This window comes from Apostichopus japonicus, chromosome 4, assembly GCF_037975245.1.
Source record: "Apostichopus japonicus isolate 1M-3 chromosome 4, ASM3797524v1, whole genome shotgun sequence".
In the NCBI taxonomy this organism is placed as follows: Eukaryota; Metazoa; Echinodermata; class Holothuroidea; order Aspidochirotida; family Stichopodidae; genus Apostichopus; species Apostichopus japonicus.
The window spans coordinates 25,654,584-25,679,394 of record NC_092564.1 but is presented as its reverse complement, the minus strand read 5'-3'; the positions used below and the strand labels follow the sequence as shown (position 1 = coordinate 25,679,394).

At 40.2% G+C, this 24,811-nt stretch overlaps 1 protein-coding gene and 2 pseudogenes across 1 annotated transcript in view; 1 reads left to right on the top strand and 2 right to left on the bottom strand.

Annotated features, from left to right (window-relative positions):
* Positions 1-17,313, bottom strand: part of LOC139967118 (tyrosine-protein kinase Fer-like) — a 29,573-nt pseudogene extending 12,260 nt beyond the window's left edge.
* On the top strand, positions 7,683-13,400 carry LOC139966937 (uncharacterized; annotated as a pseudogene).
* Positions 17,314-18,527: 1,214 nt separating the features above from the next.
* The window catches only part of LOC139966931 (tyrosine-protein kinase Fer-like), a 323,597-nt gene continuing 317,313 nt past the window's right edge, over positions 18,528-24,811 (bottom strand). The window contains exon 17 of the mRNA XM_071970427.1: positions 18,528-18,666. Coding sequence (XP_071826528.1) covers positions 18,662-18,666 — 5 coding nt within the window. The 3' untranslated portion in view covers positions 18,528-18,661. The remainder of the gene's footprint in view (positions 18,667-24,811) is intronic.

The following is a 24,811-nucleotide window of genomic DNA, read 5'->3' as shown; positions in this document are numbered from 1 at the left end:
AACCCCTGGGTGGAGAGAGGCAATTGAGATAAAGCATCTTGCCCAAGGACACAAGGTAATGGACTAGGCAGGAGTCGAACCAGCAATCCTTGGATCACAAGTCCGACACCTTAGCCAATCGTCCACAACACTCTCTAAGGTTTTGAACACGCAGGTTTTGAAACAGACCCACAGAATATTTCACTTTTATATAGCGCTTTATACCAGCAATAGGTCTCAAAGCGCTTTACAGAAGATATGTTATCCCTGGTCAATGATAACCTGTCCCAGAGACAATCCCTCCAGGCGGCTGCAGTTATATACTGCGCCCAATGACAAGTTACCTCACAGGTACCCATTTAACCCCTGGGTGGAGAGAGGCAATTGAGATAAAGCATCTTGCCCAAGGACACAACTTAATGGACTAGGCAGGAGTCGAACCAGCAATCCTTGGATCACAAGTCCGACGCCTTAGCCAATCGTCCACAACACTCTCTAAGGTTTTGAACACGCAGGTTTTGAAACAGACCCACAGAATATTTCACTTTTATATAGCGCTTATACCAGCAATAGGTATCAAAGCACTTTACAGAAGATATATTATCCCTGGTCAATGATAACCTGTCCCAGAGACAATCCCTCCAGGCGGCTGCAGCTGTATACTGCGCCCAATGACAAGTTACCTAGCAGGTACCCATTTAACCCCTGGGTGGAGAGAGGCAATTGAGATAAAGCATCTTGCCCAAGGACACAACGTAATGGACTAGGCAGGAGTCGAACCAGCAATCCTTGGATCACAAGTCCGACGCCTTAGCCAATCGTCCACAACACTCTCTAAGGTTTTGAACACGCAGGTTTTAAAACAGACCCACAGAATATTTCACTTTTATATAGCGCTTTATACCAGCAATAGGTCTCAAAGCGCTTTACAGAAGATATGTTACCCCTGGTCAATGATAACCTGTCCCAGAGACAATCCCTCCAGGTGGCTGCAGTTATATACTGCGCCCAATGACAAGTTACCTCACAGGTACCCATTTAACCCCTGGGTGGAGAGAGGCAATTGAGATAAAGCATCTTGCCCAAGGACACAACGTAATGGACTAGGCAGGAGTCGAACCAGCAATCCTTGGATCACAAGTCCGACGCCTTAGCCAATCGTCCACAACACTCTCTAAGGTTTTGAACACGCAGGTTTTGAAACAGACCCACAGAATATTTCACTTTTATATAGCGCTTATACCAGCAATAGGTATCAAAGCACTTTACAGATGATATGTTATCCCTGGTCAATGATAACCTGTCCCAGAGACAATCCCTCCAGGCGGCTGCAGTTATATACTGCGCCCAATGACAAGTTACCTCACAGGTACCCATTTAACCTCTGGGTGGAGAGAGGCAATTGAGATAAAGCATCTTGCCCAAGGACACAACGTAATGGACTAGGCAGGAGTCGAACCAGCAATCCTTGGATCACAAGTCCGACGCCTTAGCCAATCGTCCACAACACTCTCTAAGGTTTTGAACACGCAGGTTTTGAAACAGACCCACAGTAACTGCTTTTACCACTTCTTTGCCATACTCAGGCGCGTAGCCAGGAATTTGCCAAGGGAGGGGCGAACCTGTAGGCAAACTATCAGAGCCAAATATGGCTCTGCAAACTATCTTAGCATAGCACCATCACGAGTGGCATGAAGCGTACAAGAAAACTTTGGCCGAAAATGCCTCCCAGATCGCTGGAAATGGCACTTCCCAGGCCTTGTAAGTTGCATTTAAGCATTTTCTATTTTGAAATTACTAGGGATATCATAAAAATATACAAAAAAAATATGCTCAAGGGGGGGGCGGTCGCCCCCTTGGCCCCCCCTTGGCTACGCGCCTGGACATATGTATACACAACCTTTACCATATTTTATGGCCTCAGGGGCGGCCATTTGATTGGTATCTGTCTCATGTTGTTGCTGTCCATCTGTTATTCCTCTTCTTCTTCTCTCGAGATTCCAAAATCGCTGATCTTCAGAATATTCTTCGTGCCGACCAGACAATTTCTCGCTGCCAGGTCTCTGTCAATGAGGTGAAAGCATGACCATGAGTTTTACAGAGGTATACTGTGGGAGCATGGCAGTGACCATATATCAATCTACTAGATCTGCTGTAATATACAGAGCATTTGGCATCTCACGTTATTGGGCCCCTCCCAAAAAATTTCTCCCGACCTTGAGGTTTCATTCCTTAATGTTGCCACATTTTTGATAATGTTAACATCATTTCAGTTCCACAGAGTGTTTTATTCTAACATTCGTGTAGATGGATAGGAGATCAATGGTGTGAGGTGGGGAGGGGGGGGGTTGCATGATGGTGGTGAGGTTCTATCTGTTAACAGAAAGTTACTTATCACTACAATTTACTGGCAGCATTCTACAATTACAACCATCAAGAGCAAAATGTCTAATTTTTAAAAGCAGTGGGAATGTCCCATTCTCCTTATTTGGTTAAGTAACAAGAATTGCCTTTAGTATTCAGTTTTGACATTTTCCCTTTGAAAGCAGATATCACACAAAGTTTCAAATAGACAAGAGTCCTGATTACATATCTGAGTTCTTCTTGTTTGTTCCTCAACAAATACATACTAGCATACATGCATACCCATGCCTACATCCATAAACCCACACACATGTTTATTAATCCCAGGACAATTTCTAGTTTACCTGTGAATACAACTTTTGCCCTCCAAGTAAGCCATCCCTGATGCTGCGTCTTCACTCATTTTAACCTTCTCGGGGACACTCAAGGTCTTGCTGTCATCTCGAAGCAACTTCAAAAGATCTCCTCCTGCAAAGGTGACAGAGAAGCAAACATCAGTCAGTAAAATCAATCTTTTTAAACAATTTACTGATTTCATCTCATAAATCTATTGTTGTTTAGTCTGTTTTGTGTGTATTAATTATGATACAAGCCTAAGCGTACGCAAATAAAAGTTCCTCTGTTCATGGTACATATTGCACATCAGTGTAGAGCAAGCCAAAAACTAATAAAAGAGCTTATATATAATTGCAATCTTCTCTGAATGTGTAACCAGAAATACACCGTACAAAACTTCAATTTCTATAAAATGTAACAGTATATTTAGAAAGATATTTATAAGGATATTTATGATATACGGATATATATGGACAATATAAGGATATTTATAATATTTATAAGCCGGTCAAAATAGGTTACATTCAATCAACCAATAAATCTCCAGTTAGGTGCATAGATCTTGAGTTGGGCTATTAAACTAGCAGTGAGGAAACATTTTCCTCTTCGATAAAATTTCACGTTGTTTGCGACCAGAAAATACTTCTCCATACAACTAACCAGAGTGGCAGGGTTTCCATATACAATGAGATGTTTACGGTGTACCATATTCCCTAATAAATCAAAGGCCAAATTTGCCCTCCTAATCTAACTAATTTGATAGCTGTCACAGAAAAAAAGAAATGATGTCAATTCCATTTTTTACTGGTTTTTGACCTTGACAAGCTCCATGACGATGTAGATTGGATGTCTGTCTGTTGCCACGCCGATAAGTTTGACGATGTTGGGATGGTTGTAATTCTTGTGGATGTAGGCTTCTGAGAGGAACTTCCTTCTCGTTGCAGCATGTACTGTGGCCTTGCACGTCTTGACGGCGACAGGTTTATTCTTAAATGTCACTTTGTGGACGTCACCTAAAATGTCCCTGCATGTACACAAGAAAAAGGATGCTTATGAAACTAAAAAAACAATGCAGTCAACAAACCCACCCCCTCACCCACCCCACCCCCGTTTTCATTTTTTTAAATATTTTATTTCACTTGGGGTGCAATAGAGAAGAGTTACAACCATATGGGTTGTAATTAATACAGTTCTAACAAGATATTCATATAAAAATTCACTGTTTTCTTCTTTTTTTCTCCACCTTAAATAAAGAATGCAGCAGTAGTATAGACAAGGAGATGTCACATGCGAGGTCATGTGATATGTCACATGAGAGCTCACAATATATGTCACATGAGAGGCAACCAGTGGCTTAATAAACCTTAACACAGTAATTTTTCATTGCCTACAGCTGAAGGGGTATACACTAGAATTCAGCTAACATCTTACGTTAGCCCAGTACCAACAGTAAGAATCTCCCCAAATAACTCAACATTAGTGCACACACATACTGTGTTGATAGGAATAGACTGGAGTAAACAACATGACACATGTTGTGCACACATGGTCATCCCTGTTAGCTTCAAATACAAGTCAATTGGCCAAACAAAAATTACAAGGTTTCAGGGTCACTGGTACAAAGTGGGTAAATGTCAGTGAAATTAACTCATCTACCAATTAACTCTTCATTACCATTAAAGGCAATGAAGACTCGCCCCAAACAGCGTGCTGCCATCTAAAAAAGTTAACTCTCTGTTGCTTGCAAGTGACGTTTTGTTCGTGTCGCTACAAAATGCAGACAGTAATGAAACGTGATACCTTGTTATCTTTAGCTGGACCTGAGATGTCCATCGCTGTATCGTTTGTACACTGTGCTGTGGGTATTGACCGCAGCTGTACGTACTGACTGTACACTAGTGTCTAATTTACTGACGGTAGCAAGTTGTATGTGTATTTGCTGGGATTGATGGTGGTGTGTAACACTTCTATTACACCTCATTCGAAACTAGGTCAGATTACCAGCATTAGACATTTCTTTTTTTGCGCGAGTCTTCACACCCTTTAAAGACCAACTATGGAGGCAATTTTTGTTGTTGAGATTTTCCATTAATTTAGGAGTTTACATACCCATAATCAACATGTGTAAAAAATAATCTTCGAAAACCTACTATAACCCATCAAAAACGACCACGAAAATGGACATTTTGGGTAGTCACGTGACATGAACCTCTGGAATGTCTGAAAACAGAGATTGACCCAAAGGAGCCTCTGGTCACCGTGTGACGTCAAAGTTTGTATACCGCGAAAATCAAACGCTGATATAGGCACTGTTTGTACACAGATAGCGAACAATTGTACTGTTTTTGACTTCCAATTTCGAGCGTTTGAAAAGCTGTTAGCTTAAAACAAGAACACATGAAGGTTAACAACAAGTTTTAAGACAATTATAAGCAGCAATTTTAGTTAAATTGCTTATTTTATTAGCAAAATTTCCACTCAAATGGAGGCATCTTTTACATAGCGTAGCGTCAATAGGTCCGTACGGTACAATATACTTACGTAGTACTTACTCGTTTTAATATCCAAAAGTACAAACACAGAAAAAGTATCCTGTCAATAAACAAATTTAGCAGTGAATATCCTAATCCACGTTTCTTGTTCAATCCTGGGCGAAAAACTACCGTGACTCTGTGTAATTCCATAGAGTTAGGTCTAGTTGAAACAGGCCTTGACCAGTAACATCCCACAATCACAAGACAGTCACTAACGAAATAAAACGTCCGATCGCTACATACTACCGTTTTTATTCAACTCCTTGGAACATGCAGATGTCGGAATAAACAGAACGGACAATATTACACATGTATCACGAACTCACGATACTGGAATACAACAAATGAAATAGATAAATCCTAACATGGCTATTTACACATGCTGTGAGCCAACGCCGGCGAGAGTTGTAACTAACTACCGTACATGTACTAACAATGCTATACCCTTGGCACGGTATATATATATACGGTCATCTCTTACAGTAAATATATTACTGTCAATTGCGTGATATAATGTTACATGTAAGGACGTCCAGGGCGTGTTTACGGTCAATTTCACATTAGCTATGTCCGACCATGGTCCGACACAGCTATCGACAGTATATAATTTTCACAGAATGAGACATTTGCAGCATACACAGAAGCAGGGTCATGCATGTGGACTCATGTGCATGAGATACTCCGGGTGCTGAAAAATCTTTCCGCGTGGATCTCAAAAAATTGATCCAAAGTCTGCGGCGTTTTACGTCGGTTCTTTTACTCGGAAATCTAAAAAAGCTGATGCTTTTGTTGGATGAGGTATAACTGCAACCTCCAACAACACAGAATTGTGGCATTTTGAGGAAAAAGGAGTAATATCGTTGATGTTTTTGGCAGCTCAAGTATACGACTTTACACACTAAAAGTATAGTTGTGAGTGAGGTATACAAACGTTGACGTCACATGGTCACCTGATGTCTTAGGAATGTTTCAGGAATGTCTGAAATAGAAGCTGACTTTTCGTCCCATTTTTCACGTATTTAACGTCCGAAATTGGTAAAGTTAATTACAGCAATGTAATTGGAGTCAGTTAAGGATTACATACATGAAAAAATGGTGGGATTTTATGTTCATCGAAAAGTCTCCATAGTTGGTCTTTAAAAGATTGAATCATTGTGTCTTTCATGAAACTCACCTGTCCTAATTTGGTGTCCAGCAGGATGTCCTTGTGTCGAAGGTCGTGCTCGTCCTTGACCTTACTTATTGGATTTCTGATCATCATGGCTTTCGTCACCGGTGTTTGAGTTGACATGTGATGGTTCACCAGTTCCTGGATTGACCGAAAACTCCCTCCTTCCAATCGATACTGTTAAACACCAGAACATTCAGACATTCAAAAAAATGTGTGGAGGAGAAAAGTCAGGCTTAATGATATATCATATCAAACACACACTGTATGCCATTTCAATTTTGTAATGTGAGGGAGGAAGGGGAAGGAGGGACCAAGATGTGTGGAAGGGGGGCCTTTGAGGACCCCTGGCCCCACCACTGCCTACAGAGTATGCTTGACGCAAGTCTAACGACTATCGTGCAGCTGGATAAATTTACTGATGAATATTCATTTGTTGTCTGTTTTGCTCACGAAGTTCAAATTAGTAACATACCACATTCTAGTATATGCTTTGTTTAATTCACTGATTGCTCGACGGGCATCAATGGAATTTGTGCAAGTCTTTGTTTAGATTAATTTGCATAAAATGCAGGTAAAGGGTCGGTATGAATAGGCCGGGTAAGCAGGTCAGGGCGTGGTATTCGTGTTTGGTATAATATACTTTGTGCAAGGGTGCTGGGTACACCACAGCAGTCACTTGTTGCAGTTGGACACGATGTCCGTTGGGCGACGTTAGCCCGCAGTACTTCGCTATTCTAATATAGTATATGTAGGGGCAACTTCCCGCTGATGAATTCGTGGCGATATATCTTGTCATATATCGTAAAGGACGTACTGATACGTGTAAAAAGCTGGAAACTGACCGAATTCCGTAAGTGTCTCATTTTCTTATGTATACTAAGTCAAACCTTACTTTGCAGTAGAGGGAACGCAACTAGTTAGTCGTATTCTTGTTTCTTATTTGAGTGTAGCGAAGCTGGAATATGTTAGAGATTGGAAAGCACATATAAAATATATTTATGAGAAGTTTGTTAGTATCGAATGTCTGTATAGGGAGGGCATATTGTAAATAGGTGATAAGTGTTAATAAGGTGTAAAATCATGGGATCATACAGCGAGATCAATGCATGTTTGATATGTTTCCTATTGCCGATGTAACGTCTTATTTGTGTGAAATATTTGTTTATACAATGCGTACATTTTACGCTTTGTTTCAGGGTTTTTGCCCCTGGTAACGAGGACCAAATAAAGCTTATACAAAAGACACACGCCATCCAAGTATTTACGTTGTCCAGTCGAATAGTTTTACCTTACCCGTGACATTTTGGGGGCCTGTCCAGGAAACTAATCGTCTAGTCGTTTATCGTCGGACCACCAATAGCACTAAGCATCAAAAACTTCGTCTGACGTTTTGCGGGCCACGAGCGCCCTCAACAGAGCCAAACGAGCCGTCCGACGTCCGACGTCTGCGTCATTTTTGTCATTCTCGTCAACAATAGAAAGCGACGAACGAACTGGGTGTGAGCAAGTTTTACTCTAATTGTTCTGGGAGTTCGTTCTGGGATGAAAGAGGTGATTATTATTGTTCGCATTTCATTGATCTTATGTTATCAATTTCGTGCCCCTCGTTACTACAGAGTTGCCTAAGATGGCAGAGTTTCAAAATTATATCGAAATGGGAGAAAGCCTTGACCTCAAAGGGCAGGCGCTAATTGATTTTGCAAAGAATCTGGATGCACAGACAAGGGACGAAAGACAGAGAGAGCGAGAACATCAAAAGGAGTTAAAAGAAATTGAACTAAGAATTGCAGAGGAAAACGTGAAGACGCGGTCCTCAGGAAAAACGGATGTAGGCTCGCCGCAAATGTCACCGTTCAAAAAGCCGGAGATACCATGTTTTATCGAAAAAACAGACGATATTGACTCATACCTAAAAAGGTTCGAGAGGTACTCAACCGCGGCAGGAAAAGTAAGATCAGAATGGGCCATATTGTTGAGTGCCCTGTTAACGGGCAAAGCCCTTAATGTTTATTCAAGATTGTCCGATGATGATTCTAAGAATTATGACATCCTTAAGAAAGCGTTACTTTGTATCTATGATATGAATGCCGATGGTTTTCGTAGAAAGTTTAGAGGTTCAAAGCTTGAAGGAGGGGAAAACTATATCCAATTTGTGGATAGACTCACAGGTTACTTGGAACGCTGGGTAGACCTTAGCAATACGACTAAGTCTTATGAAGGTATGCTAGACTTCATGGTTAAAGATCAATTTTATAGTATGTGTCCTAAGGATCTTCGTATATTTGTTAAAGAGGGACAACCTGTTAGTGTCAAAGACATGGCTTATAGGGCTGATCGTTATGTCGACGCCAGGGGTAAACAGTGGGACAAGAAAGGTTCTTCAAAACAAGAATCTAGCCACAATTTACAGTTTGAACAGCAGGTAGATAAGGGCAAGGAGTAGAATAAGAACAAGAAATGTTATAATTGTAGCGATGTGGGTCATGTTTCTCGCGATTGTAAGAAACATAGGGGTACATATGCCTCAAAAGGTCGTAGCTTATGACAGGGGTGCAGGTTTGTCAGAGGGTAGTGGCTCTAAGGCAGAGGTAAAAGAAAGGGCGGCCGCTTGTCAAACCGACTCCGAATTACTGGTAGGGGAGGACAATGTCAAACACCGTCTGCCTAAAGTAAGTGCTGTAGAAACCAATTATGGATGTATGCCTGTGAGGGATGGTTACATTGGGTCGTCAAAGGTGTCGGTATTAAGGGACACAGGTTGCACTACGGTTGTAGCTCGAAGGAAATTCGTTGACCCTTCAAAGTTCACAGGTGCAAACAAACGTTGTGTTCTTCTTGATGGTACAGTACGTGACATATCAGTTGCTGTTATTGCTGTTGATACGCCATTTTATCAGGGAGAAGTGGAGGCTCTAGTAATGGAAAGTCCGTTATATGATTTAATTCTGGGAAATATTAATGGTGTCAGAGAACCACAGGACCCAGACCCGAATTGGAATCCCCCTCAATTTGAAAGTAGTGGTAAGGATTCAGGTTCTGTAAGTGGTGCTGTCGAGACACGAGCTGAAAAGCAAAAAAGGGAGAAACCTCTCAAGCCTTTGAGAACCGCAAAGTCGGAGGAGTTAGATATTAGTAGAGGAGAATTGATACAGGCTCAGAAAGACGAGCCTAGTTTTGCCAAATTGTATGACATAGCAAAGACTGGTAATGTCAAAATGACGAGAGGTGGACATGAGGTTAGGTTTACGATAGTAAATAATGTATTGTTTCGTAAATTCAAGTCGGCGAAATCAAGAGGCGACAAAGAATTTCGTCAGGTAGTGGTGCCTAAAAGGTTTCGAAACAAAGTATTAAGTGTGGGCCACGAAGCGCCATTGTCTGGTCACCTAGGTGTCAAAAAAACATACGATAGGATCACGAGCAATTTCTATTGGCCTGGTATCCAAAACGATGTGAAAATGTTTTGTATGTCTTGTGATGTATGCCAGAAAACGGTTTCGAAGGGTAGAATCTCCAAAGTACCGTTAGGACGCATGCCACTTATAGACACTCCGTTTCATAGGGTAGCTATCGATTTAGTGGGTCCGTTAGCTCCAGTGTCAGATTGAGGGAATAGATATGTATTGACTTTAGTAGATTATGCTACGAGGTTCCCAGAGGCAGTTGCTCTGCCTAGTATTGAAACAGAGCGTGTAGCCGAAGCTCTACTCGAGATATTTACTAGGGTGGGGTTTCCTAAAGAAATTCTGACCGACATGGGAAGTCAGTTTACTTCCGATCTCATGAGGGAGATAAGTCGGGTATTGCAAATCAAACAACTAACCACTACACCTTACCATCCAATTTGCAACGGTTTGGTTGAGAAATTTAACGGTACGTTAAAAAAAATGTTAAGGCGTATGTCTGCTGAAAGACCACGTGATTGGGATCGATTTTTACCCGCCCTGCTGTTTGCTTATCGGGAGGTCCCCCAAGAATCACTAGGATTCTCCCCATTTGAATTGTTGTATGGGAGGACGGTCCGAGGGCCAATGGGTATCTTGAAAGATTTGTGGACGGGTGAAATAGAGGAGGAAGAAGTTAAAACTACCTATCAGTATGTGATCGATTTGAAGGAAAGACTTGAGGAAACATGTTATTTGGCTCAAAACGAGCTGGCCAAATCGTCTAGTAGATACAGGAAATATTATGACGCAAGGGCACGTGATCGAAAATTCAATGTCGATGACCAAGTTCTAATTTTGTTACCTACAGACAGTAACAAGCTAACTATGCAGTGGAAAGGGCCTTATCATATTGTAGGAAAGGTAGGCAAGTACGACTATAGAGTCAACAAAGAGGGAAAACTCAAAACATTTCACGCAAACTTACTAAAGAAATATTTTGTTCGAACATCCGATCGAAATGTTGATATTGCTTCAGCTGGGAGTGTGTTAGAGGAGCTGAGTGGATCTTGCGCAATCATTGAGGAAAATAATTCTGAAACAGATAAGTTTATCATAGTACTACCTCCTTCTAAATCATAAGAATGTTTTAGAGATGTCAATGTGAATTCAGAGCTATGCGAAAACAAAGCAAAAGAGGTTTCGCTTGTATTGTCTGAATTCAGAGATGTGTTAACCGATACGCCTGGTCGTACGAATTTACTTGAGTTTACGTTGCCATTGGTAACGGATGAAGTTGTAAGAAGTAGACCGTATCCAATTCCATTGAGTACGCAAAAGGTTATAGAGGAAGAAATAGAGTACATGTTAGAAACTGATGTTATTGAAAGGTCTTATTCGCCGTACGCATCGCCAATAGTGATGGTTCGCAAAAAAGACGGGTCAAACAGGTTTTGTGTTGACTTTAGAAAGCTTAACAAGGTTGCTTTATTTGACCCCGAACCTATTCCCAGTGTTGAGGACTTGATGGCAAAGGTATCTAAGGGGAAGTATTTTACAAAACTAGATCTATCAAAAGGTTATTGGCAGATACCGGTTGCCGTAGAAGAGAGAAAGAAACTAGCTTTTGTAACGCATCAAGGAATGTATCAATTCAGAGTCATGCCTTTTGGTGTTGTCGACGCTTCTGCCGTATTTACGCGTATGATGCGCAGGCTGCTTGATGGGTTGCAAAACACTGTTAACTACATTCGACGATATATTAATGTTCTCCACAGATTGGGATAGTCATGTAGAACTGATGGCAACAGTGCTTAAGCATCTTAGGAGCGCCGGACTTACAGCGCGACCAACAAAGTGTTTTGTTGGTTATTCATCGTTAGAATTTTTAGGTTACGTGGTTGGGGAAGGGATCTTGAGCCCTCAGCCCGACAAGGTGCAGAAGGTTTTAAATGCGTCGATACCTACTACAAAAAAGGAAGTGAGATCATTTATGGGACTTGTTGACTATTATAGTCGGTTTATACCAAACTTCGCGGCCATTTCAGCTCCCTTAACTGATCTCACGCGAGGTTCTAATCCAAACAGGGTTAAATGGGGTTCTTCTCAGGGTGCTGCATTTGACACGTTAAAATCAAGGCTAGCTTCCGAACCAATCTTGCACCTACCCGACATGTCGAAACCATTCATTCTTAGATGTGACGCTTCGGATGTAGGGGTTGGGTCAGTACTCATGCAGGAAGAGGATGGTGTAAAGTACCCAATATGTTTCGCCAGTAGAAAGTTGCAGCCTCGAGAAGTTAAATATGCTACCATCGAGAAAGAATGTCTAGCTGTTGTTTGGGCAATGGAAAAGTTTCAGATTTACTTGTACGGGGTTGAATTTTTGTTGGAAACGGACCACCATCCGTTGGTGTACATAAATAAGGCCAAGATAAAGAACAGCACAGTGCTTAGATGGGCCTTATGTACTCAGCCATTCAGATTTGTAATTAAGGCAATCAAATGTTCGGAGAACTATGGAGCGGACTTTTTAAGTCGTTGCCCAGCTTGAGAAGTATATGTTGAATGTTCTGTATGTAACTCGCTGGTTATAGAATATTGAGCTCGTTTTGTATATAAGTTAATTCTGTGTAAAGAAAAGGAAGTTGTATACTCTCTATGTTCTCTCGTAAATTATCTTAAGAAGGGGGATGTGTCACGAGTATGCTTGACGCAAGTCTAACGACTATCGTGCAGCTGGATAAATTTACTGATGAATATTCATTTGTTGTCTGTTTTGCTCACGAAGTTCAAATTAGTAACATACGACATTCTAGTATATGCTTTGTTTAATTCACTGATTGCTCGACGAGCATCAATGGAATTTGTGCAAGTCTTTGTTTAGATTAATTTGCATAAAATGCAGGTAAAGGGTCGGTATGAATAGGCCGGGTAAGCAGGTCAGGGCGTGGTATTCGTGTTTGGTATACTATACTTGGTGCAAGGGTGCTGGGTGCACCACAGCAGTCACTTGTTGCAGTTGGACACGATGTCCGTTGGGCGACGTTAGCCCGCAGTACTTCGCTATTCTAATATAGTATATGTAGGGGCAACTTCAGTTCCCCGCTGATGAATTCGTGGCAATATATATATATCTTGTCATATATCGTAAAGGACGTACCGATACGTGTAAAAAGCCGGAAACTGACCGAATTCCGTAAGTGTCTCATTTTCTTATGTATACTAAGTCAAACCTTACTTTGCAGTAGAGGGAACGCAACTAGTTAGTCGTATTCTTGTTTCTTATTTGAGTGTAGCGAGGCCGGAATATGTTAGAGATTGGAAAGCACATATAAAATATATTTATGAGAAGTTTGTAAGTATCGAATGTCTGTATAGGGAGGACATATTGTAAATAGGTGATAAGTGTTAATAAGGTGTAAAATCATGGGATCATACAGCGAGATCAATGCATGTTTGATATGTTTCCTATTGCCGATGTAACGTCTTATTTGTGTGAAATATTTGTTTATACAATGCGTTCATTTTATGTTTTGTTTCAGGGTTTTTGCCCCTGGTAACGAGGACCAATTAAAGCTTATACAAAGACACACGCCATCCAAGTATTTACGTTGTCCAGTCAAATACTGTAGTTTTACCTTACCCGTGACAGTAACACCAAAATGTGTATTTTACATGGTGTTTTTACATGCTTTTATTTAAAAAATATTATGCTATTATGCTAATATATTACATGTAATATATATATATTATGCTATTATTAAAAAAACAGCACTATTGAAATAATAGCTATCAGCAAAATAAGTCCCAAGATTGATTTGCTGTCATAGATGGGTTAACTCTCTGCAGGTTTAAAAACTCGTAATGGACTGACCGTGCTTTCGTCTTGTTTCATGATCGGAAAGTGCCTCTGTTTATCTGCGGACCTGCAGGAGAGCACGTACTGGCCGGAGGCGTCGCTCTTGAATCTGACAATGAAGTCTCCCTCCTATTTCAGCAGCTCCTCCGTCTCTTGTCTCGGCAGGGCGCCGTGGTACCAGGCTTCATCCTCCAGGGGGACCTCCTTGTTGGAGCTACTGTAGGCTGTAGACACAAACATCTCTGCTGTAAGTTACTCAACATCAACAAGATTCTGTTAAATAACAACTTTGGACGACAAAAAATATAACTGAACCTAACAGTATTAGGAGACTGACTTGACACAATTAAGTCAGACCACAGTTGGAGCACGCTTCTCCCATCTCATGTTTGTTCAGCTGGAAGATTTCAATTATCATATGACATGTGCACACTGTCACCTGACTAAGTACACTTGTCACCTGATTGAGTGCACATATGACCTTACTGAGTGCACTTGTCACCTGATTGAGTGCACATATCACCTGACTAGGTGCACTTATCACATGAAGGGGTGCACTTGTCACATGACTTCAGTGCATGAGAATGGTCTACCCTTCACCCAGTTCAGACCGAAATACTTGCTAACGTCACAGAACCTACGCAGGTTTTGAAACAGACCCACAGAATATTTCACTTTTATATAGCGCTTATACCAGCAATAGGTATCAAAGCACTTTACAGAAGATATGTTATCCCTGGTCAATGATAACCTGTCCCAGAGACAATCCCTCCAGGCGGCTGCAGTTATATACTACGCCCCATGACAAGTTACCTCACAGGTACCCATTTAACCTCTGGGTGGAGAGAGGCAATTGAGATAAAGCATCTTGCCCAAGGACACAACGTAATGGACTAGGCAGGAGTCGAACCAGCAATCCTTGGATCACAAGTCCGTCGTCTTAGCCAATCGTCCACGACACTCTCTAAGGTTTTGAACACGCAGGTTTTGAAACAGACCCACAGTAACTGCTTTTACCACTTCTTTGCCATACTCAGGCACGTAGCCAGGAATTTGCCATGGGAGGGGCGAACCTGTAGGCAAACTATCAGAGCCAATTATGGCTCTGCAAACTATCTTAGTGTAGCGCCATCACGAGTGGCATGAAGCGTACAAGAAAACTTTGGCCGAAAATGCCTCCCAGATCGCTGGAAATGGCACTTCCCAGGCCTTGTAAGTTGCATTTAAGCATTTTCAATTTTGAAATTGCTAGGGATATCACAAAAGCATACCAAAAAAATATGCTCAAGGGGGGGGCGGTCGCCCCATTGGCCCCCCCTTGGCTACGTGCCTGGACATATGTATACACAACCTTTACCATATTTCATGGCCTCAGGGGCCGTCCATTTGATTGGTATCTGTCTCATGTTGTTGCTGTCGATCTGTTATTCCTCTTCTTCTTCTCTCGACATTCCAAAATCGCTGATCTTCAGAATATTCTTCGTGCCGACCAGACAATTCCTCGCTGCCAGGTCTCTGTCAATGAGGTGAAAGCATGACCATGAGTTTTACAGAGGTATACTGTGGGAGCATGGCAGTGACCATATATCAATCTACTAGATCTGCTGTAATATACAGAGCATTTGGCATCTCACGTTATTGGGCCCCTCCCAAAAATTTCTCCCTACCTTGAGTTTTCATTCCTTAATGTTGCCGCATTTTTGATAATGTTAACATCATTTCAGTTCCACAGAGTGTTTTATTCTAACATTCGTGTAGATGGATAGGAGATCAATGGTGTGAGGTGGGGAGGGGAGGTTGCATGATGGTGGTGAGGTTCTATCTGTTAACAGAAAGTTACTTATCACTACAATTTACTGGCAGCATTCTACAATTACAACCATCAAGAGCAAAATGTCTAATTCTTAAAAGCAGTGGGATTGTCCCATTCTCCTTATTTGGTTAAGTAACGAGAATTGTCTTTAGTATTCAGTTTTGACATTTTCCTTTTGAAAGCAGATATCACACAAAGTTTTAAATAGACAAGAGTCCTGATTACTTATCTGAGTTCTTCTTGTTTGTTCCTCAACAAATACATACTAACATACATGCATACCCATGCCTACATCCATAAACCCAAACACATGTTTATTAATCCCAGGACAATTTCTAGTTTACCTGTGAATACAACTTTTGCCCTCCAAGTAAGCCATCCCTGATGCTGCGTCTTCACTCATTTTAATCTTCTCGGGGACACTCAAGGTCTTGCTGTCATCTTGAAGCAACTTCAAAAGATCTCCTCCTGCAAAGGTGACAGAGAAGCAAACATCAGTCAGTAAAATCAATCTTTTTAAACAATTTACTGATTTCATCTCATAAATCTATTGTTGTTTAGTCTGTTTTGTGTGTATTAATTATGATACAAGCCTAAACGTACGCAAATAAAGTTCCTCTGTTCATGGTACATATTGCACATCAGTGTAGAGCAAGCCAAAAACTAATAAAAGAGCTTATATATAATTGCAATCTTCTCTGAATGTGAAACCAGAAATACACCGTACAAAACTTCAATTTCTATAAAATGTCACAGTATATTTAGAAAGATATTTATAAGGATATTTATGATATACGGATATATGTATGGACAATATACGGATATTTATAATATTTATAAGCCGGTCAAAATAGGTAACATTCAATCAACCAATAAATCTCCAGTTAGGTGCATAGATCTTGAGTTGGGCTATTAAACTAGCAGTGAGGAAACATTTTCCTCTTCGATAAAATTTCACGTTGTTTGCGGCCAGAAAATACTTCTCCATACAACTAACCAGAGTGGCAGGGTTTCCATATACAATGAGATGTTTACGGTGTACCATATTCCCTAATAAATCAAAGGCCAAATTTGCCCCCCTAATCTAACTAATTTGATAGCTGTCACAGAAAAAAAGAAATGATGTCAAATCCAATTTTTACTGGTTTTTGACCTTGAACAAGCTCCATGACGATGTAGATTGGATGTCTGTCTGTTGCCACGCCGATAAGTTTGACGATGTTGGGATGGTTGTAATTCTTGAGGATGTACTGTAGGCCTCTGAGAGGAACTTCCTTCTCGTTGCAGCATCTACTGTGGCCTTGCACGTCTTGACGGCGACAGGTTTATTCTTAAATGTCACTTTGTGGACGTCACCTAAAATGTCCCTGCATGTACACAAGAAAAAGGATGCTTATGAAACTAAAAGAACAATGCAGTCAACCCACCCCCTCACCCACCCCACCCCCGTTTTCATTTTTTAGTAGTTTATTTCACTTGGGGTGCAATAGAGAAGAGTTACAACCATATGGGTTGTAATTAATACAGTTCTAACAAGATATTCATGTAAAAATTCACTTTTTTTCTTCTTTTTTTCCACCTTAAATAAAGAATGCAGCAGTAGTATAGACAAGGAGATGTCACATGCGAGGTCATGTGATATGTCACATGAGAGCTCACAATATATGTCACATGAGAGGCAACCAGTGGCTTAATAAACCTTAAAACAGTAATTTTTCATTGCCTACAGCTGAAGGGGTATACACTAGAATTCAGCTAACATCTTACGTTAGCCCATGTACCAACATTAAGAATCTCCCCAAATAACTCAACATTAGTGCACACACATACTGTGTTGATAGGAATAGACTGGAGTAAACAACATGACACATGTTGTGCACACATGGTCATCCCTGTTAGCTTCAAATACAAGTCAATTGGCCAAACAAAAATTACAAGGTTTCAGGGTCACTGGTACAAAGTGGGTAAATGTCAGTGAAATTAACTCATCTACCAATTAACTTTTCATTACCATTAAAGGCAATGAAGACTCGCCCCAAACAGCGTGCTGCCATCTGAAAAAGTTAACTCTCTGTTGCTTGCAAGTGACGTTTTGTTCGTGTCGCTACAAAATGCAGACAGTAATGAAACGTGATACCTTGTTATCTTTAGCTGGACCTGAGATGTCCATCGCTGTATCGTTTGTACACTGTGCTGAGGGCATTGACCGCAGCTGTATGTACTGACTGTACACTAGTGTCTAATTTACTGACGGTAGCAAGTTGTATGTGTATTTGCTGGGATTGATGGTGGTGTGTAACACTTCTATTACACCTCATTCGAAACTAGGTCAGATTACTGGCATTAGACGTTTCTTTTTTTGCGTGAGTCTTCACACCCTTTAAAAGATTGAATTGTTGTGTCTTTCATGAAACTCACCTGTCCTAATTTGGTGTCCAGCAGGATGTCCTTGTGTCAAAGGTCGTGCTCGTCCTTGACCTTACTTATTGGATTTCTGATCATCGCGTTGGACCCTTTTGTCACTGGTGTTTGAGTTGACATGTGATAGTTCACCAGTTCCTGGATTGACCGAAAACTCCCTCCTTCCAATCGATACTGTTAAAAACCAGAACATTCAGACATTCAAAAAAATTGTGTGGAGGAGAAAAGTCAGGCTTAATGATATATCATATCAAACACACACTGTATGCCATTTCAATTTTGTAATGTGAGGGAGGAAGGGGAAGGGGACCAAGATGTATGGAAGGGGGGCCTTTGAGGACCCCTGGCCCCACCACTGCCTACAGAGGATGGTATTGTAACACCAAAATGTGTATTTTACATGGTGTTTTTACATGCTTTTATTTAAAAAATATTATGCTATTATGCTAATATATTACATATAATATATATATATTATGCTATTATTAAAAAAAAGGACTATTGTAATAATAGCTATCAGCAAAAATAAGTCCCAAGATTGATTTGCTGTCATAGATGGGTTAACTCTCTGCAGGTTTAAAAACTCGCAATGGACTGACCGTGCTATCGTCTTGTTTCACGATCGGAAAGTGCCTCTGTTTATCGACGGACCTGCAGGAGAGCACGTACTGGCCGGAGGCGTCGCTCTTGAATCTGACAATGAAGTCTCCCTCCTGTTTCAGCAGCTCCTCCGTCTCTTGTCTCGGCAGGGCGCCGTGGTACCAGGCTTCATCCTCCAGGGGCACGTCCTTGTTGGAGCTAGGCTGTAGACACAAACATCTCTGCTGTAAGTTACTCAACATCAACAACATTCTGTTAAATAACAACTTTGGACGACAAAAAATATAATTGAACCTAACAGTATTAGGAGACTGACTTGACACAATGAAGTCAGACCACAGTTGGAGCACGCTTCTCCCATCTCATGTTTGTTCAGCTGGAAGATTTCAATTATCATATGACATGTGCACACTGTCACCTGACTAAGTACACTTGTCACCTGATTGAGTGCACTTATCACATGACTGGGTGCACTTGTCACCTGATTGAGTGCACATATCACCTGACTAAGTGCACTTATCAAATGACTGAGTGCACTTGTCAGTTGTCACATGACTTCAGTGCATGAGAATGGTCTACCCTTCACCCACTTTAGACCGAAATACTTGCTAACGTCACAGAACCTAAGCAGACTCAGAGATTGAAATAAGCCAAGACAATATGATTAATTCATATCTCCCATTCTTGGTATTATTTAAATGTACTATGAATTAACAATTGTCCACAATTCTTCAATTATCGGCCAAATGCTTAACACGCTAAAATTGTTCAAAGTACTTCCCGAAAGGCTTTCATCCTCTCTACATTATACTGAGATGGGTGGGTGGGTGTTCAATTAGATAAATATGTCGCAGTGAGTTTATATGCTTTGTGGGTTGAAATAATATACTTCTCGTTATTTGATGTTTTTAGTATGTGTAGGGGACACACTGATGACTATTAATATCAGTGGTTAATGATCTAATATTCACACACACTTATGACCTGTAAAAACTACCTTCATACCTCTTTAATACTTCACACCCACGCATGTTTATGAGACTGATATTTTCACTGGTACATTAAAACAAAGCGAATCTAAAACATATCAGTACAGAATTGCCAAGGTATAATAAATTCAGGTTGCAGATAAACCCAGCTTCCTTTAAAAAAAAATGGTATCAATAAAATCTGAGGTTTAATCTTCCTTGATCTGTAATATAGTATTCCCACCTAACATTTCCCAAGAAAATCGAACATGCGACTGAAGCACTGGGAACCTAAATAACTCAGACAAAGTAAAACAAGAAGTGAAAGCAACAAGGAAACGGTCACCTTTATCACTAGTATACTAGCACTCTCTATAGCTAAATCAACTTTAACACACCTGCTGGCCTTGTTTATCAAACACAGGTTACCACAATATTAGCAATACATGTTTGGGAAATGTCATGTCATAAGTGTAGTGTTAGTAGAAATCAAGTCAGAAAATCTGCTAGAAATGAACACTTCCTTGTCCAATGATATGTTTCTCTTGAATCTCCCAGAGGAAGGAGTCTTGACTAAAAAGACAACAATGGAGATTCGTAATTCAGGATGTTTGTAAATGAATAAAGTTTCAACTAGCTTCAATTATGTCTCTAGTTTAAGCAACAGAGGATAGGAGGAAACAGGAGAACTAGCACATCTCCAAGCAGACACAAATTTTCTCTGACATTCAGATCAACTCTTAAGGTGGCATACTCCTATTAGGGTCTATATCAATCCACGGCAAGTGTTCTCCTTCAGGAAAAGTGCCAATTAGGAGCAGGAGAACAACTTTTTTGCTATGTTATCAATTAGGATGAGCTTTTTTGTGGCTTGGATGTTAAAGAACATGAATGGAAGCACATGTGGTTAAAAAATTGGGTAAAATTGAGGCAATTTTAGATCAGTTTATCCCTCCCAGGAGCATCGGACGAAGATTGTTTACGGCCGAGTAAAGAGGTTTGTTTACAAGTGACGAAAAATTCCGGCTCCCGTAGCAAAAATTTTCACGGTCATGGTATGGAAAATTGATGGTGCCATGAAAGGCCAACTTGTCAGCTATCCAGTGATGGGTAGCGTTTAGCAAGTGAAAACTTCTATCTAGACTTAGAGAAGGCATTACTTTTGTGATTTAGTGTGTAAGTCAATGGGGCTTTTAATGGGCGTATGCAGGGCCGTCTTAAGAGATCACCGGGCCCTGGGCCCGGCAATGGAGCGGGGCCCCTCAATCAAGTGAGTTCGAAAAAATTTGCGTGAAAAATTGACATCCTTGACAAGCGCTCAAGCATAGACATGCCTGCATTTACCACCCCTCCCTATGTCGCGCATAAAGCATAAAACTTTTGCTGAATAACATACCGTACGTGATATATCTAAATGCTGAAATACATTATAGAAGAGTAATCTTCCAGTTGCCCTCCATCCCTTCCCTAACAATACTGGACTCACCATTTGTAACACCCTGTGTTGAGCCTTTCAACTGAAAGGGGGGTGTAGGCGATTTTACACTATCTAACGCAACGTAGTCGCCAAGAACATGAAGTATTTTTAAGGGAGGGCGCGAGGAACATGAACTTATAGCATGCTCCTCATGGTGAAACATAATTGCACCTATTAGGTGAATTGAGTGTACTGTTAATAGTAGGAGAGACTAGCGTAGGTTCTTATGACCAACTAGACCGGTTTCTGCTCTCAAACTTTATAGGAGGAGATTCATCAGTAGTAGCCTTTGAATATTTTATATTCGGCCTGGGCGTCTCGTTTTCAAAATGCATCTATTTTCTGTGCACAAGTTTTTATGGACTCATAGTGCAGCTATAAGAGCATCTAAAAGAGCTTCGTGTGAACCTTGAGAGTCAGCTGATTCTTTGTTAGTACGAAACCTTGAGTTAACAAGTAAATCTTTGAGATTTTGGGCCCTTTTGTGGGCTAGAATCGGTTCTTTTGTTTCCAAAGTGTTTTTTTCAAATGCGTGGTTTTGATATGGGGTGTATAGGTGAGCTTGAACACAAGTGGTGGTTCCTTTTGTTTAGGTTTGGTAGTGAGGTATTGCCCACGGTTTTCAAATTTTATGCCTTTCGTGGCTGAGGCAATATCCTCTTTCTTATTGTTATGGAGTAACAGTTTCTCTGTGTAAGCCTTCGGGGGATTGTATATTCCAGGGTTGCCAACTCAGATTCGAATATTTAATGTCAAACTCTCAAGTGTGTCACCAACTCTCGTCACAAGTTGTCAAGTATCGAATTCAATCAGGCATAATGGCCTATTCAATAAGTTTTCCTCCCATATTAAGATTGCGGGGCCCCTGACATCGCGGGGCCCTGGGCCAGGGCCCAGTGGGCCCATGCGTTAAGACGGCCCTGGGTGTATGCTACCTTAACAGTTAATATACAGAATATAGTAATTTATCATGTCTTATTTATAGAGGTAGGTTAAAGGTCATATGTATTTTCCTCCCAAGTTCATTGCAGACATTTCTAGTCAGTTAATTAGGACATTTAAGTGTCTCATGCCATATGGTGGCCAAAGCATATGATGGTTAGCCAAAGCATGATTGGTCATGGATTACCACTTTTCTAGCACATTTTCACATACATATATGGTCATTTTCACAATCAGTGGTGTAACTTTCAATATTGGCACTTATTGCTTTGTAACTCAGTGACCAAATACCAGAATTCTTAGATTTTTTGCCATTTGTTTGGGTAGCTAAACAAACTTTCTCGGTTTCTTCAGGTGGATTTGGTGGCCATAAATATGCTTAAAATATGCTAGTTCAGCCATATACTTTCAACTACACTGTTTTTGTCAGAGCCTGTACTTTTTGGTGGAAGGTATTTTCCAGTTCTTATTTGGTTGATATTATCAACAAGTGTCCAAACTAAAATGCAATTGTGTTCCCCAGGTTTCCTTCCCTTCCCTTCTCCTACTGTAGGGCCGGTGGCTAGATTTTGTCGTTTCGGAGGTGACATTTTCCGCTAACAATTGGTACCTAAGTTTGACTGCAACTAAGTTCTAATTAAGCATTGTAAATTTTGTTAAGTATGGTTGCATTATTACAATAACTAATGTGTCTAATATCTGAGCCCTAAAATATTTTCCATTTGGAAATTTTAAAAGAATTGTGTAAATTTCAAATTTAATGTTAACTTTTCCGTTAACTTTTCCGTCACCACCGAAACAAAGCATTCTTCAGCCCAAGATTTATGTAAACAATAGTATAGCTATTTTAAACTTATTAAAATATACCACACCCCCTAACGTAATATTTGAGTAAAATTTGTGACAACATGACCAGTCGTTTTAATTTCTGGGAGATTCTTAACTTTCTGTCAACATGCGTCACCTCCGAAACATCTTGTCACCTCCGAAACAGGTTAGTTGGAAATTTTATCTCTACTTATCCAATAAACATCTTCCTTGGCTAAAAATCATATTAAAGTAATTCTGTAGAGGTGTAGCAACCAGTATGATAATATCTTTTAAAAGGTCCTTTATTAATTGGGTCAATCCATGCCAAAACAACAGATTTTTGGGTCGATTCAACGTCGACCCTCTCAGAATCACCTGAAATTGATATGGTGTCTTGCCACATGTTTCAAAGGATGAAATTGGGCAAAAAAACTTTTGAAAAGTTTTTGGTTGCTAGGATATGGCCACACCTAGCAACCAAATCCAGATTGCATTTTGAGAGCCCTAAATTTGGAGGCATCTTTTGCATAAAGTATTTTATGTCTGATATTGCAAATATTATGGAAGACATGTGACCAGCTTTCGAATTTAGCTAATTTTGAGGACATTTTACAGTCTCAATTTTTCATATTAAAATGGCAAAAAATGAGATAGGGACCTTTTCTGGCCTGACTTTGAGTGTGCTCTATATTCACAAGCAATGGCATGTTTGAGTTTTAATTTGCATAGGATCCTTGTCCAGTGGTAGTTGTACAGGAAAAGTGCCCAAAAAATGTTGAGCGGGTCGTACCTTTTACTAACAGCGCCCTCAAACCTAAGAAATCTCACTTCTGGCCCTAATTGGGGGTCCAATTTGGGGCTGTGGGCAAATTTGAATTTTTCTTTAAATACCATTTTTAGGAGTGTATTGACTCTATTTTTAAAAACTCAAGTCAAAAAGTTGTGTATTTTGTGTTATCTACTCAAATTCACGACTCAAAAATTGTGAAAATCACGTAGTTCATATGTATGAAAATGCCTGCACAAGCCGATTTGAGTTTAAATGACAACAACTTCTTAGCATTAGCATACAGGTGCTTAATAATTAAGAGGGTGGTTCACTAGCATAAGGACTACCAATAAACTGCATTTTCAGGGTCACATGCTCAACGATGCCTGTGAACAGCGTCCTCAAACATCACATTTTAACAACATTTTGGGCTATTTTGGGCATTTCAAGGTCAAAATTTGGTCACAATTAAAACATTTATTTTTTGTTTTCAATACTAAACTAGTAAGACATGTATAGTTATGATGCAAAGAATGAGCTTTGGGCAACTTGGATTGGATATTAGCCCTCTGTGAGGAGACATTATTTAGGGTGTTTGACTTGGCCTTATCTTTTTTTTAAATAGTTTAAAGTTAAAATTAAGAAAAACAATCCTTGATTTCCAATAAATTTTCAGTTAACATGGAAATATCTGTAATAGTTTTAAAAACTTTCTGTCAAATCCTTTTCATTTTTAAGTAACATATAATGATTTAAGCATTTTAAAGTTTACTTGAATCAGAGTACTGTTTTAACACTGTGTAAATATGGTTGCTTAAAAATATAAAGTTTCCTAGAGTCATACAGTCACCGAAAAATTACACCCATAAACATATATGTTTAAACTCCAAAAAGTTGTGAAGTTAAAAAAATTTGAACCCTTTAACATGTGATGTTAGTAAAAATTTCAATATATATGGTGTTTGAAATTTTGGCCCTGAGTGTATAAAAGTTACACCACTGATTGTGAAAATGACCATATACATGCACGCATACAGGGGGATAGGAGCTTGGGGGGGGGACTGGGGGCATGTGCCTCCCAACTATTTTTCAAAATAGCATATATGTGCCCTACTGGCAAATAAAATGTGCCCCTTTGATGAAGAACTGTCTTTTGGATATCTTAAGCCTTTGTTAATTTAAAAAAAAATTAAATTATTATGTGCACCAAAATTGTATTGATAGCATTAAACACATCAAATACAGTATATTTAAGTGATTTGGCCGGTGTGTATCGGTTTATAGCATAACGAGTGGTGGTTGTGGAATGAGAAAGTGCCCCTCTGATGTTGTGCCCCCCCCCACTTTTTGGAAGCTTCCTACCCCCTGCACCCACACATACT